The 15,168-nt window shown below is 46.7% G+C and overlaps 2 protein-coding genes across 2 annotated transcripts in view; one reads left to right on the top strand and one right to left on the bottom strand.

Annotated features, from left to right (window-relative positions):
- Positions 1-1,770: 1,770 nt before the first annotated feature.
- On the bottom strand, positions 1,771-5,212 carry LOC135822807 (uncharacterized). Its single transcript, XM_065335639.1, has 2 exons — positions 4,770-5,212; positions 1,771-3,644 (listed from the first exon to the last, which is right to left on the bottom strand). The coding sequence occupies exons 1-2, from the start codon at positions 5,119-5,121 to the stop codon at positions 2,470-2,472; spliced, it is 1,527 nt and encodes a 508-aa protein (XP_065191711.1). The 5' UTR covers positions 5,122-5,212; the 3' UTR covers positions 1,771-2,469.
- Positions 5,213-12,796: 7,584 nt separating this feature from the next.
- LOC135822799 (uncharacterized) overlaps positions 12,797-15,168 on the top strand; it is a 41,014-nt gene continuing 38,642 nt past the window's right edge. Inside the window, exon 1 of the mRNA XM_065335624.1 lies at positions 12,797-13,236. Coding sequence (XP_065191696.1) covers positions 12,985-13,236 — 252 coding nt within the window. The 5' untranslated portion in view covers positions 12,797-12,984. The remainder of the gene's footprint in view (positions 13,237-15,168) is intronic.

Raw genomic sequence — 15,168 nt, 5'->3', positions numbered from 1 at the left:
GGCGGGGGTGAGTGGGTAAGTCTCGCAACCACTGGCACAAGTGCCGAGAACGACCCCATTAGCTGCATCCATGTACCCCTTATGCCTGGCCACAAGTTCCCAGTTGACTGTGGGTAGCAGCACGGCTGGAAAAACCGCTCCCAGGCAGGACTTGAACCAGGTACCTCTCGTATCTCGATCATGGTCTTTGACCAACCCACTGTGCCTGCCTGGAAAGCCTGGAAAGCGGTCGTTATAGCCAGGTGGTCTTTAGAACCAGGTCCCACAGTGTTTGTGCATGGAAAAACGGTCGTTAAGAGCAGGTGGTCGCTAAACTCAGAGGTCGCTTACACCAGGTTTTACTGTAATGACATGTAAAATCTAGGTTAGATTATGAAAATCGTTCAGAACTATCTTATAGCATCCCTAGCCTTTCATCTCAACGTGAGGTGGGCCCATTGCGGTAATCGCCGCAGGGTGCTACTCTTTCCTCTTCCATCGTGGTGGCATTGAGGAAAACCTGTTGCCTGGGGCAGCAGCAGCGTGCGGGGCTTAGTGCAGCGAGCACTAAATCTCTGTTTCCAATCTCGAGACGGTGAGTGGAGCGGACGAGAAACAAAGAAACATACCTATTGAACCCGTCACCGACTTGCATTCCTGACTCAAGTATTGTACCAGTAAGTCAGAGGGGAGAAGCTTCGGTACCCAGCGGTGCCAGACGAGAACAAACATTGCATTATTGGGCAATTAGCAATGATCACTCCATGTACACCCACAGTTTTGGGCATGCCCTCCCTTAGTGGACCTGGTGTATACATGTACATCTCCATATACACTCGGTCCCTTGTTTTAATCTATACTTACATGTATGGCAATTCCCAGTTCTGGTCACGGAATTACTTGTAGAGTTGGTGTAGTGCACGTGGCTTGGAGAGGAGTCTTTGGTTTGTCAAACCGATATTTCAGAATCTACCAAAAAATATGCATAATTGGATTGGTCGGATTGCTCGGATTCCCAAGACTTGATGATCAAGCAGCGCTTTGCTCTAGCCTAGCCTGGGATTGGGATCACCATTGCACAGTTAGCACATACCTTATGCAGTTATGGTGACCTCATAACTTACATTATATGTCGCGGAGATCACACTCCTAGGTGAATCGCCACTGATACAATGTAAGTACAACTTAGTCATCGTCCAAGCTGACCAGTCTTTGTAGTGATCACGGAGTTACTATGCAGTTCCGTGTATTGTACTGTGCATACAGGATAACAGGAAGGTCCCTGCTTCCAGTCCTGGTCGTGACAGTCAATTTTTTTCTTCAGACTTCTTCCTTTTCCATTCCCTCAGGCTCTCAACCTATGAATACAGGATAACATTTTCCATTTCTGACTTTGACGCTTTGAGCGAATACGAATTGAACAACTGCTTTGTTGATCCAAGAGGGTGGTGGCGTTCCTGCGGATGCGGAAAACTGGGCCTTTGGCCGAGTCTCACGCGAACCGTGAAATTTTTTTTTTTGTTGTTGTTGTTCTACTCTTCTTTGCGATCCGTGTTTCTCATCGTCCTGAGCTCTGCCAATGCAGAGACCTAAGAATGCCAAAGCAGCTAGGTGTCCAGTGATTGTGTGGCTCCCAAAGTCTTTCTGGCCGCAGGCATAGGCGCACAACTATCGGGTGTTGAATCTTAAAGCAAACGTTTTGTAGCGTTTGAAACCGGTGGCCCTTTCACCGGGAGTATGATCAGCAAAGAGTAGTAATATTACTCCCTGAAGCCAAGTCAATATTCTCGATGAAAGTACTTTTTTCTTGTAAAAAAAGGAGAAGGTGTACTTCGCTGAAACTTCGTATGCTCTGCTCTGCAAGAATACAGGTTGAGCGAGCAGAAATAATCCCAGCATTGTATGGTACTGAAGTGAAGGCAGACATTTGAGTCAAGTTTCTCCAGCACCACTGATAGAGAACAGCAAAATAAAAATAAAGCAAGGTTTAGAAGACAGTGGTTCAATGCTCAGATGTTGCTTTGGAGTTTAAAAAAATAATAGCATGTGGTTTTAGTGTGCTAAACAAAATCTAATCTTTGCAAATCTATCCGGTTGCCATGGGGATTGGGGAGGGGCAACCATGGGCGCATGACGTCTAGAACAGAAGAAGACATAATATCCCGTGTTGGTGACATCATAAATCATTGCGGCTTGGGGTTATAGTGTTGTTCGGATATGACTCAAGGTGCGCTCACTGTGGGCAGTGCCACGCATGCTTCAAACAAAACGAAAAATCTGAAATAGTCCTGTCGGAGCAGTGTAGTGTTGTGTAGGGGTTGGGATATTAAAATGATGACGTCATGGATACTGATGCGTGTGCTGTGGTGATGTAATGCACGCAAACAGGATACGATAGAAGGCTGTTTGGCTGTGGCTCAGACTTGCATCCATAAGCGATCGTCAGACAGCATGAGGATGCGGGACATGTAGTCGATGAGTGGTCACGGATCAACTACAGCCACATTTATCGACAATGACTTGCTCCAAGGAGACAAGTCGCACCGACTTTCCAAGGCTGTCGGAGATGAGAATATTGGGCGTCAGTCCCTCTTTATATGACATTGGAATACAACACTCGCCCTGCTTCAGGTTTGGATCAGCCACGCCACCGTTGCGCACATCTCGTAGTAATGTGGCGAATTTATTAGCTGCTGGCACTGCGTTCGTGCAAGCCCCTGCACACGCTGTCAGGTTGATGAAAGGTGGATTGTAGCGAAGATTCCTATTCTGGGATAGAAAGCTGAAATAGAGCGTGAACTCAACTGGCCTGCACAGAGGACGTGGCTGCGATGGATCGTTGCTGAGTAGTGCGTCGCTTTGATCGAGCGAATTTACAGTTGCATTCGATTCAGAAGGTGCTTGTGATGGTGACGGTTGGGTTCCCATTTCAGACTGATTAGATCTCTGTACTCCCTGCTGAGGTGAGGTAGTTGAGTCTGATAACTGGCTATTTCCGGTGGAGACGAACGAGGTAGTTGACATGTCATCGATGGTGTTGCTATTCTCCTCCACGCTGTTCCTCTTTTCTCTGCCACCAGTGCGGTGTTGAGAATCACGTGATGGGTTGGAGTCACCGACAATATCTCGTATGCTTTGCGGTTGTCGTTTGTAGAATGTTAGGAAGAAGGGCTGGGTGCTGAGAGGAGCATCTTCTTTGGAAACAGGTTGCTGTTCAGTCGGACGCGGGGAATGCGATCCGTGACATATCTGCAGGAAGGCGGGCCGTGCTCGCTTGAATGCGAACTGCAGAAAACTGTTTACCCGACTGAGATCAATTAGGAGCCACGGCTGAGATGCTAGGGCCTCTGGGCGCGTGTCAATGACGGATCTCCCCATATATCTCCTACTCAAGGGCCGGTGGGCTCTGCTGGTGCGAGGAAAGTGATGGAACATGGTGATTGTCAGGTTTTGGCCGTACTCGGACTGCTGCTGATGATGCTGCTGTTCATCCGCTGACGAATCCCAGTGTAGCCGTGATAGGACGTGCTCGACACGTAACCAGACCTCAGTCCGTACTAGTTCTTGTTCCTCCTGAGTTTCCGTACTGGCTTCCTGCTGTTGTTCGCATAATTGCCCTTCGCCGTACTGACACGCATCTAGCGTGTACACCGCACAGTTGCCACCTGCAGAGAGACAGGTCAAGAATAGCAACTTGTCAGTAACACGCTAACATTCCGGCTATTATCTATCCTAATAATGCCTGTGTGACATTCTAGTAAACATGATTTACTAGTAGTAGTGACTGGAGCGTTGAGAGACTGAGAGAGACACCCTCAGAGCTGTTTACACCATGAACGGGGGATCACGCTGGAAGCACTTGATCTGTTTCAATGCAGGCACTCGCAGAGCTATGCACCAGCACAGCACACTGCGTACCGCACTGCACAGCACACTGCAGAAGGCAAGCACAACGACGTAGCAAAGAGGAAACCGTGGGTAGTTCTTGTCACACTTGATTAGTGCATAGTGGCGCTGATCTCCAGTCTTTTGTTCTCTTTCTTCTCAGACACGCCGAGACACAAACGGTACACGGGTGACTAGAGTTCCGCAGTGTTCCTAGACATCCACATTGACATGCCTCACTTCTCTCTCAGGTTTCTACGTTAGCATAGAGGTACCAGGACAAACCCGACCCTCGCGGAAGTCATTGACAAACTCAGAAGCATGGAACAGGAATAACACTACCATTCCAACCTGCAATATTGTACATCCGCTATGGCCAGTTTGGATAGTAGTAATAGATCGATGTTTGAGCATGCTCAGTTACGAAGGTGACGCCTCACTTGGAATACTTTTACACTTTCTAACAAACGGAGTTCGTTGAACAGAACCATCATACAAAAGGGCATATCATCATGGGGAATTAACCCGTTTTCCATTCGTGAAGTATTCGAACAAGCGTCAGAATCAGCACGTATCTCAAGTGTCGTGCTCTCGTGCCTTCACCCTGGACAAAGCGCAAACTCTGCTTGTCCCATTCCGGCAAACTAACGATCTACGCTCATGAGCCTGGAAAGTCACGAACACACATAATTATGGTTATGAAAGCCTGTAGTGGGGAGGGGACAGGCACAATGATCACTCTATTAACTCGCATTACCAGCACCACACATACACTGATTGCTGTGTCTGTGTGACATCTCTGAGAATACCTTAATGAGATAATGAACCCTAGTTTAGCCTGGTCAAGTGTGCGAGATCGGGTTCTCTCTGCTTTCTAAACTCGTCTCAAGTTGCATGAAACTCACCTGGTGACGGAATTGCTCGGTCTATCGCGTGGTTTTCAATGTAATTTGTGGCGTGGAATTGGCTCTGCGGGGAGTCCATTGTCTCAATCCGTGTACTGCTGCGATGTTTGTTCAGGCAGCCCGTCACCGACAGCATGCGGCCCGCAGCTGGTCGGTCGCTTGATGCTTCGCTACCTGTACCACCTGCATTTCCAGAAGAGCAGAGTTCATCCGTGACGCCCTGTCTCTGTTGAATGATGGCGGCCGCAGAAGACTCTGAAGTTTCGACGTTAACTCCATGTCTGCTACATACCACTTGATCTGTACGCAATACTACTAAACAGAACAAGATGGTGAGGCTGAGAGAATCCATTTCCGATCTAGTTACTTCAGCAGATTGTCCGCAATCTGTTCCTGAATCTGGTCAAGGCTGAGCCTAATATACACATCTCAGCAGTTGACTTTACTGATGCGAGCCTTCATGCCATTGAGCAGTCAGTCAGTCAGCTGCTTTGTGAGCTCTCTCAACCTAAGATCGAGCTGCTTCGCTCGCATGCTCATGTTCTCGACACGTGCATCGGTGAATCATTGAATGCCATGTCCTTACTGACGCTACCGTTGTCGTCCACCACCCTCAGCCAGCATTCTAAAGTTAAGGCCTACTTTTCACCTTTTCCGTGTCATCTGGGCTAGCTAGCTGCTGCTTGAAATCTGCCACGTTCCATTGGAATAGCTGCCCAGACTCCCAATGGCAATGTCACTTGCATTGCATAGCATGTCATGGTGCTACAGTATGCACCCACTATTACGACACACACGTACAAGCGGTGGATGATGAACCCCGTTCAGGTGCTAGTATGTGGCACCAAAGCTCAACTCTTTCTCTTTCTCCTTTGTCCTCTTACACTCTAATTCTTTCACCTCATCAGTAGTAATTGTATCCCACTTCAAGTCGAAGGGTCTTCGCATCAGTTTGAAGGGCCAAGTTTGCAAGTCGATTCTTCGGGGCACGGAAGAAAGGAGAAGGTGATGACGCTGGGCCTGCCACCATGCACAACTCATCACGGATGTATTCCAAGCCATCACCTGCTCCAACCTGGAGCGCTCAGTTCACACAGGTGTACAACTCGGATTTGGACCACGAAAGTACAGTAACCGAATACGGGAACATAAATACACAAGTTAGGAAAGGAAGAGAAGAGACCCAAACACGCGCACACACACACACACACACACACGCACACACACACACACGCACACACACACTCACACACACACACTCCCACACACACAAACACACACACGCACACAAACACACGCGCGCGCACAAGTACCGAAGTGGGCACGTAGGGCAAGGATGCATCCATAATTTGCCACAAAGACATTATGTGACCTTACTTGACCGTGCTCAAGATACGTGCAACGACCGACATTGCATAAACAAGGACCGACATTGCATCAACAAGGCCACATCACTGACAACAACCACAAGAGCACTAGGCACTTCTCCAGCCCTCCGCCTCCGGGACGCCCTGAGGCAATGGCTCACTTGCCGTGCGCATGCAGCCCTGATTAGGTCACATCGGCCTTGGCGTAGGGTGGTGTATGGGCCTCACCATTCCAGGATAGCACAATGGCTGTGCCACAGGGCCACCCACACTCACTCTGCACCTCCGCACTACCGGAATACCGTGATCATCATGAGGTCCTGGGTGTTTGTTCGAATGGACGATGTTGATTAGAACAGTACAAGAATGAGTGCTGTTATGAATACTAATTATCATGATCTGGGGACTGGGCGTGTTATCAAATTTAATGCCATTGTCACACTGATCATGCTGATCAGACCTGTAGAAGTTGTAGAATACTGATCACCACATCATTGAACAACTTTGCATATTTTGTGATTGACCATGCACTCGCCTATCAACGTTGCCAGCCCACTCCCCGCAATACAATTCAACTAGATTTCCACGGATTGCAAGGATGAGCCACATGACTGTACATGTATCGCAGCGTGGCGAATGGGATCGTGCACATGTTTCAGATGCAATCCAGTTGCAGAGGAGCAACATTGCCATCCACAACGTAAATCACCAAAATGGTACACCCAGCGAGCAAACACAGCTCAGACAACCGTTGTACTATCTGAGGTGTGTTTCAAATCTTTATTCTCACGATAGCCAGTGGCCAATAAGAGATAATAGTGTAAGAAAGGAGAAAGAAGGTGGTTGTTGTTGTTGTTGTTGTTGTTGTTGTTGTTGTTGTTGTTGTTGTTGTTGTTGGTTTCTATTTTTACTTCGCACATTCAAACGGGATGACGACCCAATATGAAACAGGTACATGTGTTTTTCATTCTTTTGTGTTCTGAACTTCCAACCAACTTCGTCCTTTGCGTAGCAGTTGTGTTGTGGTGGACTGATGGTTGATGAAACATGATCGCATGGACTGCTTGAACGGTACTCATTGGTACGGGTGATCAGTGGTATTTACATTGCCCATCTACACTGTTCTGCGTAGGCAAGAACCAAAAGTCCGGTTTGTAGAGTTCACCTCAGGAATATTATACCGAAATCAGTAACGTTTCGGTTGTTTCAGTTTTCAGACTGATACCAACTAAACAGCCATGCATGCAGAACTACCAACATGCATTGCTTAACCTATCTGAGTGCTCGGTGCCAACGCAACTCGCTGTGAACTCGAAGAAATATACGGCGCGAAAGCATGAGAAATGCCTGAACCAGAGACTGAGCTCTGGTTTACATAACGTCGACTTTTCGGCCGATGCTTCTTCGACACCGATTGGGACATGAAATCGGCCGCCTGTGTCGTACTCAAGTCAGACTGCCTGGTCTCACACCTATCTGGACGTTACTAGTAGATGTAATTCTCTTCAAGCGTAGTGCCCCCAGGTAGACTCCTTCACCTCTTAACAGCCTTCTACGCAGCTTCTTTTGCAATACCTAATGGCATCACAAGCAGTCTCTAGTTTCTTCGTCTAAACTTTACACTGACTCACGCTACTAACGCTGTCTGGTGTTCACGAGCTGTTCGTCGCTCTGGAAACTGTGAGCGCGTCTAGTATAAGTTTGTAGCATCCCTGACTACGGAGGAATGTTGGGGACCAATTAGTGGGGCGATCTGATCAATGATATCGCCACACTATATCTACAGCATCTCGCAGCTCCACAACAAGTCGATGATCGCCCTGCTGCTGCCACTGCTGAATATGCATCAAACCCTTCCCACACCGACACGCCACAGGAACCTTGGCAAGTCACAGTGCTCAATACCTGAGGAGGAGTGCAATTGTGTGATGTCCGAGGACTACAGGAACATGACTGCACATACGAGTGTTCTTGTATTCATTGTAATTGATTTTAAAGACTGCTCTATGCACACTGGGGGAGTGCTGAAGCGAATGCAGACTGCCTGGGAAACGGTAAAAGATAATTGAAAAGTACGTTGTACTGTACTGAACAGTAGAGTAATTCTATCGGCAATACTAATACTAATAGCTGGTGCTGATAGCCACTGCACTGACACACGGCAGGGGTGCAACGCAGCAGGGGCCCCGCATAGCTTACATGTCATTTGAATAACAATAACAGAGGACTAGGTATAATGTCCTGGTGCTGACGTGCAATACGCACACAGAACACGCGTGGTCCCTGTTATCACAGGTCTCTCCGTGAACCAGTGACACTGACAGAACTGTACTAGGTAAAGTCTGACATTGCAAGACAATTGTACCCATGAAGCAGTGCTATCGCTACCTTGCCCGGACATGTGTCGACCTCATGCGCCAGAGACACGACATGGACCTCCTAATGGCGACATGTCGAAACATGTATCAGAGGACTACCAACAATTACAAAATGTCACACTCACAGTGACACGAGATACCATGCCAGGTCAATTGAGATCAGTGCGGAACCTGCCACAAAACGAAACACAACCCGAAATTCGGATATTGGCCCAATACCACAATGACACCACTGTAACTTATGCAGTCAGAAAGTGCACAAAACTGACTGAGTACTCAGACATCCCAAGACCTGGCTGACACCTGAATGTAGCTCTAACTTATCTCCGAAGCGCTAACCAATACTAGTGTAGCAGCCTTCCAACTCGCAAGGTTCTAGGTTAAGTTCGCTGTGATTATCGCAGAACCTAAGTATGGTTCATTGCAATGGGTTCGCCAGTCACTCTGATCTCCGCTCATCAGACCCGTAGTGTACATGTAGCAAGGACGAAACAGTTACCGGGTAGCTGTCCGGAGATTGAGCATTAGTACATGTCTGACACACCCCTTGCCTTGGCCCCCTTTGGTTGAGCACTCTGCCTGGTTAGCGTCAATGTTCCGCTTTGTACATTCATTTTGAATGTATTCTTTTCATCATGTCACTCAGCTCTTGGTCCATGACCAATTCATTGTTGGCATAAACCGTGCGAGAGAGGAGCAATAGCCAACCATGGCAAGAAGGAAAAGAAGGAAAAGAAAGAAAATGGAAAAGGAAGGATAAACAAGCAGGCAGCAAAGAGAGAGACTATTGTACTACATTCCGTGCAATGCAGTCATGACCAAATATAGTCTGGCACTGGCTGGTTCTGCCACTGTCTGTATGACCGTTTGTCCACATGGTTGCCTCCCTGCCATGTATTTTCGCTTCTCTCATCCTAGCCATTCAGCACAAACTACACTGCAACATGGAAACAGTGGTTAGAGCATCGCTGGCCTCAAGCGAGGGTCCCTGGTTCGAGTCCTGGTGGTGACAGTCAATGTGTTCTTGAGACTTTTCCCGTTGGCATCTTTCTCTCAAACCAGTAAACATGGAAACAATAATAATGATTACCCACAACATGGCTTCGGTCAGCAATCATTATCTGAACGATCTGGAAGTAAGCCTTCCATACCCGTGTTTTTATACGGTGTATACGTGCATGCGGTAGGCTCCGACGGATTATGCTCGCGGAATCATGGAATTATGGTTTCATGGATTCTCGCATTATGCTCGCAAAATCCTCGTATTATGCTTTGGCACGCGGGGATGCATATTCACTTTGTTGTACTTATGGAGCCTCAACGTTCGGAAAATTGTGCCTTTTCGTACTTGTATTATTATTATTATTATGAAATGACCCAAAGGCAATGTGCCTATGGAGGGGTTCATTTGTGGCCATACATGTAAGTACATCAAAATGTTACATGAATATCCCCATACCAAGATGCCCATGCATGCCAGAGATCAACATGGAAAAGAGAAAACATTACGTCTTCAATTCATTAGTTGGCTTCTTTTGTAAAAAGATTTTTTCATTGCCAAATTTGTTTGAGTTACCTTTGAAAATTATCGTCTTCAACTGTCTTCGTAATCGTCATACTCGTCCAACCGATGGCACCCTCACCCCGCAATAACCAGCTCAACTCCCCCGTAGCTCCACTTCTCCTTCCATCATGACCAAACATCAACAATACCTCAATGTTTTTTAAATCATTAGAGCAATATCCATAGCCTGCACAGTCATGGCTGCTAAAATCCAGAGGTCATGACTTCGTAACATGCATAATGTAAATGTACGCGGAGTTTTGCGAACTACCCGTCACTATCTCGTCCGCCCCGAGATACCTGACAAAGGCTGATTCACTCGTATCTTCTGCTACATATACTGTATCAGTGTGAGAAAAAACGTTGAAGAAGACGAGTTCGAGCACACAATAATGTATTACCATGATTTCTACCCTGATTTTCATTGAAAACACTATCTGAAATCAGAATGACCTCCGAACACTTTACTATGCAGACACCAGCACTGATCAGGTGCATTGTACACAATTGTGTAGCCTACCAGATTATAATAGCTATGAAAAGTATGAATGCCGCAGACATCACCACGCAACATGACAATTTGTTCAAGGTTTTGTTTTGTGTGTTTCCAAAATCGATTTTCACGCTCCGATCATCAGTGGAAATACGGAACTAAAGAGATCAAGGGAAAAACAAAGGTTAAAAATCCAAAGAAGTGTGACACATGACGGGTAACTTGTGGTAAGTATTACAAAAAGTGAGAACTAAAATAAAGAGTAAGTGTGACAAACGGGCATGAACAGTGCAGAAACAACTCATGAACACGGGGTGCAAACTCACGAAAATAACCTAAGTGCTAAAACATGTTCTTTTTGCTTACACAAATCGGGCTTATGCGTACGAATACAAATAGCTTCAAGGACCTTCAACTGCTGGACATAACGGGCACGACACAGTACAGAGAAGTGGGAATCATCATACACACTCAAACAATCGGGACGAGATAACAAATGCAAGTACACAGCTGACTTCTTACGAATTTCACCCTCATCAGCTCCATCACCTTCCCTGCCACCTGACTCCTCCTCGTCCGTTTTATCACCATCATCACCAGCCGTCTCATCGTCATCCGCCTCGTCGTCATCCGCCGCCTCGTCATCACCCGCCTCGTCGTCATCTGTATCCTCGCCGTCATCCGCCTCGTCGTCATCTGTATCCTCGTCATCCGCTGCATCATCACCCAACTCATATTCACCAAAAAGAACATGTTTTAGCACTTAGGACCTAAGTAAGTTAGGTTATTTTCGTGAGTTTGCACCCCGTGTTCATGAGTTGTTTCTGCACTGACAGTCTGTTCATGCCCGTTTGTCACACTACTGACTTACTCTTTATTTTAGTTCTCACTTTTTGTAATACTTACCACAAGTTACCCGTCATTTGTCACACTTCTTTGGATTTTTAACCTTTGTTTTTCCCTTGATCTCTTTAGTTCCGTATTTCCACTGATGATCGGAGCGTGAAAATCGATTTTGGAAACACACAAAACAAAACCTTGAACAAATTGTCATGTTGCGTGGTGATGTCTGCGGCATTCATACTTTTCATAGCTATTATTAAACTTTTATCTCCACGTAGATTATTTCTACCAGATTATGCTCCAAATTTTCAACCACCAAATTATCCAATAATTATGCCGGCATAATCCGCCGGTGCCTAGCATACGTGTGAGGAGGGGATTTGATTTGCCATTCACGTACAAAATGTGATGGTGTGGGTTCAAACCTCAAACCTCATGCGATCAGGGCTTCGCTGCGCCCTGACCACATCTAAAATAGCACAGACGCTGCACCGCGGTATCTCAGTAGTACTGTGCTGACAGAAGATTGTAATGTTGCACCATTTCCATCGCCGTTGTAATATTGGGCAAACCTGCCCGTTTAGTTTGTGATGTTCAATGAAAACAAACAAACAAACAACAACAACAACAACAACAACGACAACACACATATGCACGACACTGAGCGACGGTACTGACGTTCTACAACTAACTGGCTATCAGCTCTAGCAGTCCTTGGGTGCGCACAGAGCATCACCCCCAACGTCCTTCACCGCTGAGACTTTCAGCTCGTGCTTTTCTTGTTTGCACTCACCTCCTTCCCTCCTTTGTTATCATAACACTTAGAACCTTCCAAGTAACAATACATAGGTGGAGTGCTCATCCAAGGCGTTGTTAGCAACTTTTGAGCTTTTTATGAAAATATGGGTGCGATTTCAGCAACTCGCACTTGTTTTGCACGCGAAAAGCATGCGAAAGATTATGGCATCTTTGGGAAAGGGCCGGCTAAATCTTTAGTTTAGCTTAGAGGTTGATGCTTTATTTATATTTTAATTTCTGTCTGATTTTTCGGTTCTGAAAAATAATTTTAAAATGCAAATAATAATTATAATGTTGCAAGCCTACATCATGGTTTCCCAGATAAAAAAAAACTGATGTTACTTTGGCGCCTCTGCTCGATCTAGCTGTACTAACTGCACAATCATGCCGTTATCAGTATGCGCTGCTACCCCGGGCGGCCACTGGCACTGGTGCTATTTAGTATTTTGCCATACTACATAGGCCCATGGCCATAGTGATCAACACTGACAACAGGATCGTGTTGGGTTGCGCCCTGTCGTGTCGACATGTCGTCCAGTGATGCACACCCGAACTTTAGCACTCCAGTCCACATGGTCCAGGCGCTACGGACACAGCGCTTTGCGGACGTCCAAATAGTGCTCAGACCTAGGCTGACTCAGACTGTCTCGCTAGCTGTTCAATGAAATCAATCATCTTTCGTTTGCAGGGCCGGAACGACAGGGTTGGTTTTTGTTCCTCCTCTCGAATATCCTAGAGATGTAAACATCACCAAACAGTACTAACTGGAATAATGACGGTGGGTTCAAGGTCGACTACGGTTATCCTCCTCGGCTGCTTGCTATGCATGTGTTATGTTAGTTTCGTCGAAGCAACTACAAATGTTCCACCCGACGCCAGCGACGATGAGCTTGCGGACTTGCTTGAAGCAGCCAGCTCCAATTCAGACGATGGCCTGCTGAACGCATGGAAGACGGTGACCTACGGGGAGAGGCAGCCAACCAACCGGCAGAAGCACACCGCTAGCTTAGTGCGAGCACCCAAGGTAAGCGCACTGCCCCCACTGCTCTGCTAGCGTCGGAGCTTCACCACTCTCCAGACCGTGACAAGGTTGATTCATTTGGAATAGGAAACTATAACATTAGTTCATTGTATTTGCGCACTGGATTGTACTGGACTGGTTGCCCGTACTCCGTAGCCCGCCTCCGTTGTTGCCTTTGTTGTGGACTCGCATCAAATCCTGGTCCGGTAACAGCTGCTTCCCGGGGATGTAGAGGGGCCTACTATTACCATTACGTGCTAAGTATCTTCGGGAATGTTTGTCGTGAACCATATGAACGCCTTCGGAGGCTTCGCCTGGAAAGTCCCAGGAATTATGTATGGCCTATAGGTGTCAATCGTGACTTTCTTTGCTCGGGCTCCTGCAGTTCACTCAACCCGTGTCCACGCCTAGTTCTTGCGTGCTTGCATCTTGAATATTTTCTAAGCTCAAGACTAGTAGGTGTAAATCGTATCACCTCTGCTGTCTAAGTGGTGCAATACCAAGGTTGGGCAAAAGCATGACACGCACAGGTCTAGAGCATTGTTTCAGGGACAAAGTCTACTCAAGGGTGTATTGTGGGGCAGAAGTGCAACACCCAAACGGATCAAGTACATTAGACCAAATTTCCATGTGGGGTCTCACTGATTATCTGGGACTGGAGCAGGCCAACTCTGACACCTGATGTGTTGTTGGTAAAGTTACGCAGTGTTCACAGCCTGACCTCACTTCATCCACATTCCCTTCATCCTATTCTCTAACCAAATGCGTGTACATGTATATGGTTGGTATTAGAGAGATCAAGATGCACGTTATATGTATTTCCGATGTGACGCGCAAGTTCACGTCTACCTTGGCGTAAAACTCCAAATTTCGACGTGAGCTGCAGGTCACTCGTGTTGTTTCTCGACGCGCGAGCCAAATAACGCGAGCTGAACGTTCGTGTCACGTCAGAAATAAGGTGCATTTTAACCTCTCTAATGATGTGTGCTTCGAAGTAGTTTTCTTGGAGGTAAAATACAACCACGGTTTTAAAAGAAGAGAATAAACCTCAGGCTCTTCTTTGAAAAGCAGAATATTCGAAGGTTTTCCACACCAATTCTTCTTCCATGCCTTGGTGCATCACTGGTTGAATGCAGATAAAAGCAACGGAACAAGGTCACAAAGAGTATTATTGGTGCAAGAGAGAAGTGATAGAAATGTGCCAAGTGCAGCCGGAATTTGAGAAACAAAGATGCCATGTGGATAATTGGACCACCAAGACGCTATAGCTGCAAACATTCCTGTAAATAAATAGCATGTGCCAACATACGACAAGCAAGTGTGAAGTGCTTGGCCACATACATAATATAGGCCTCGAGATACAGTATTGTGAGGCCCATTGCCATTGGTGTCTGACTGGAAAACTTTCACTGTGGACAGAATCATTGATGGTGCAAGCCAGTACATGACGTTTAGAGCCTAGGGTTAGGGTTAGGGTCGGCCTCTCAATGGAAATAATAATTACGTCTGGGCATGTATGAGACATGCTTATCGTGCTGTGGAAAGCCCTGGCCATGGACGTCAGATCATGTGTGCAGTACCTGTAGACAGGCACTGGTGAAACTGACCCATGGCATTTGCACATGGTCTGGCAAAGCGACTACAGTAACTTAGGGGCCGTCCGTAAATATCGATGTTTTTTTAGAGACGATATTGGTGCGTCTGGGGGGGGGGGGGGGGAGGGGGTTTGAGCCATGTGCGTCTTTTCGAGCATCAGAAAATATCGATGTAAATACGGAGGATTAGCAAGACGAAATTCGCGTTCGCGTTCGCAAACATTTTTCTAATAGCGAACTGGATTGCGAACTTTCGCATTTTTCGTTCGGAAAAGTAGTCGGAACACGAATCGCGGATTCGTGTCAGGACAGTCATAAATTTACTACGCTATACTGTCTT

The sequence above is a fragment of the Sycon ciliatum genome, chromosome 8 (genome assembly GCF_964019385.1).
Source record: "Sycon ciliatum chromosome 8, ocSycCili1.1, whole genome shotgun sequence".
Classification (NCBI taxonomy): domain Eukaryota; kingdom Metazoa; phylum Porifera; class Calcarea; order Leucosolenida; family Sycettidae; genus Sycon; species Sycon ciliatum.
Note: the sequence above shows the minus strand (reverse complement) of the source record. Positions and strands in the feature narration are given on the sequence as shown.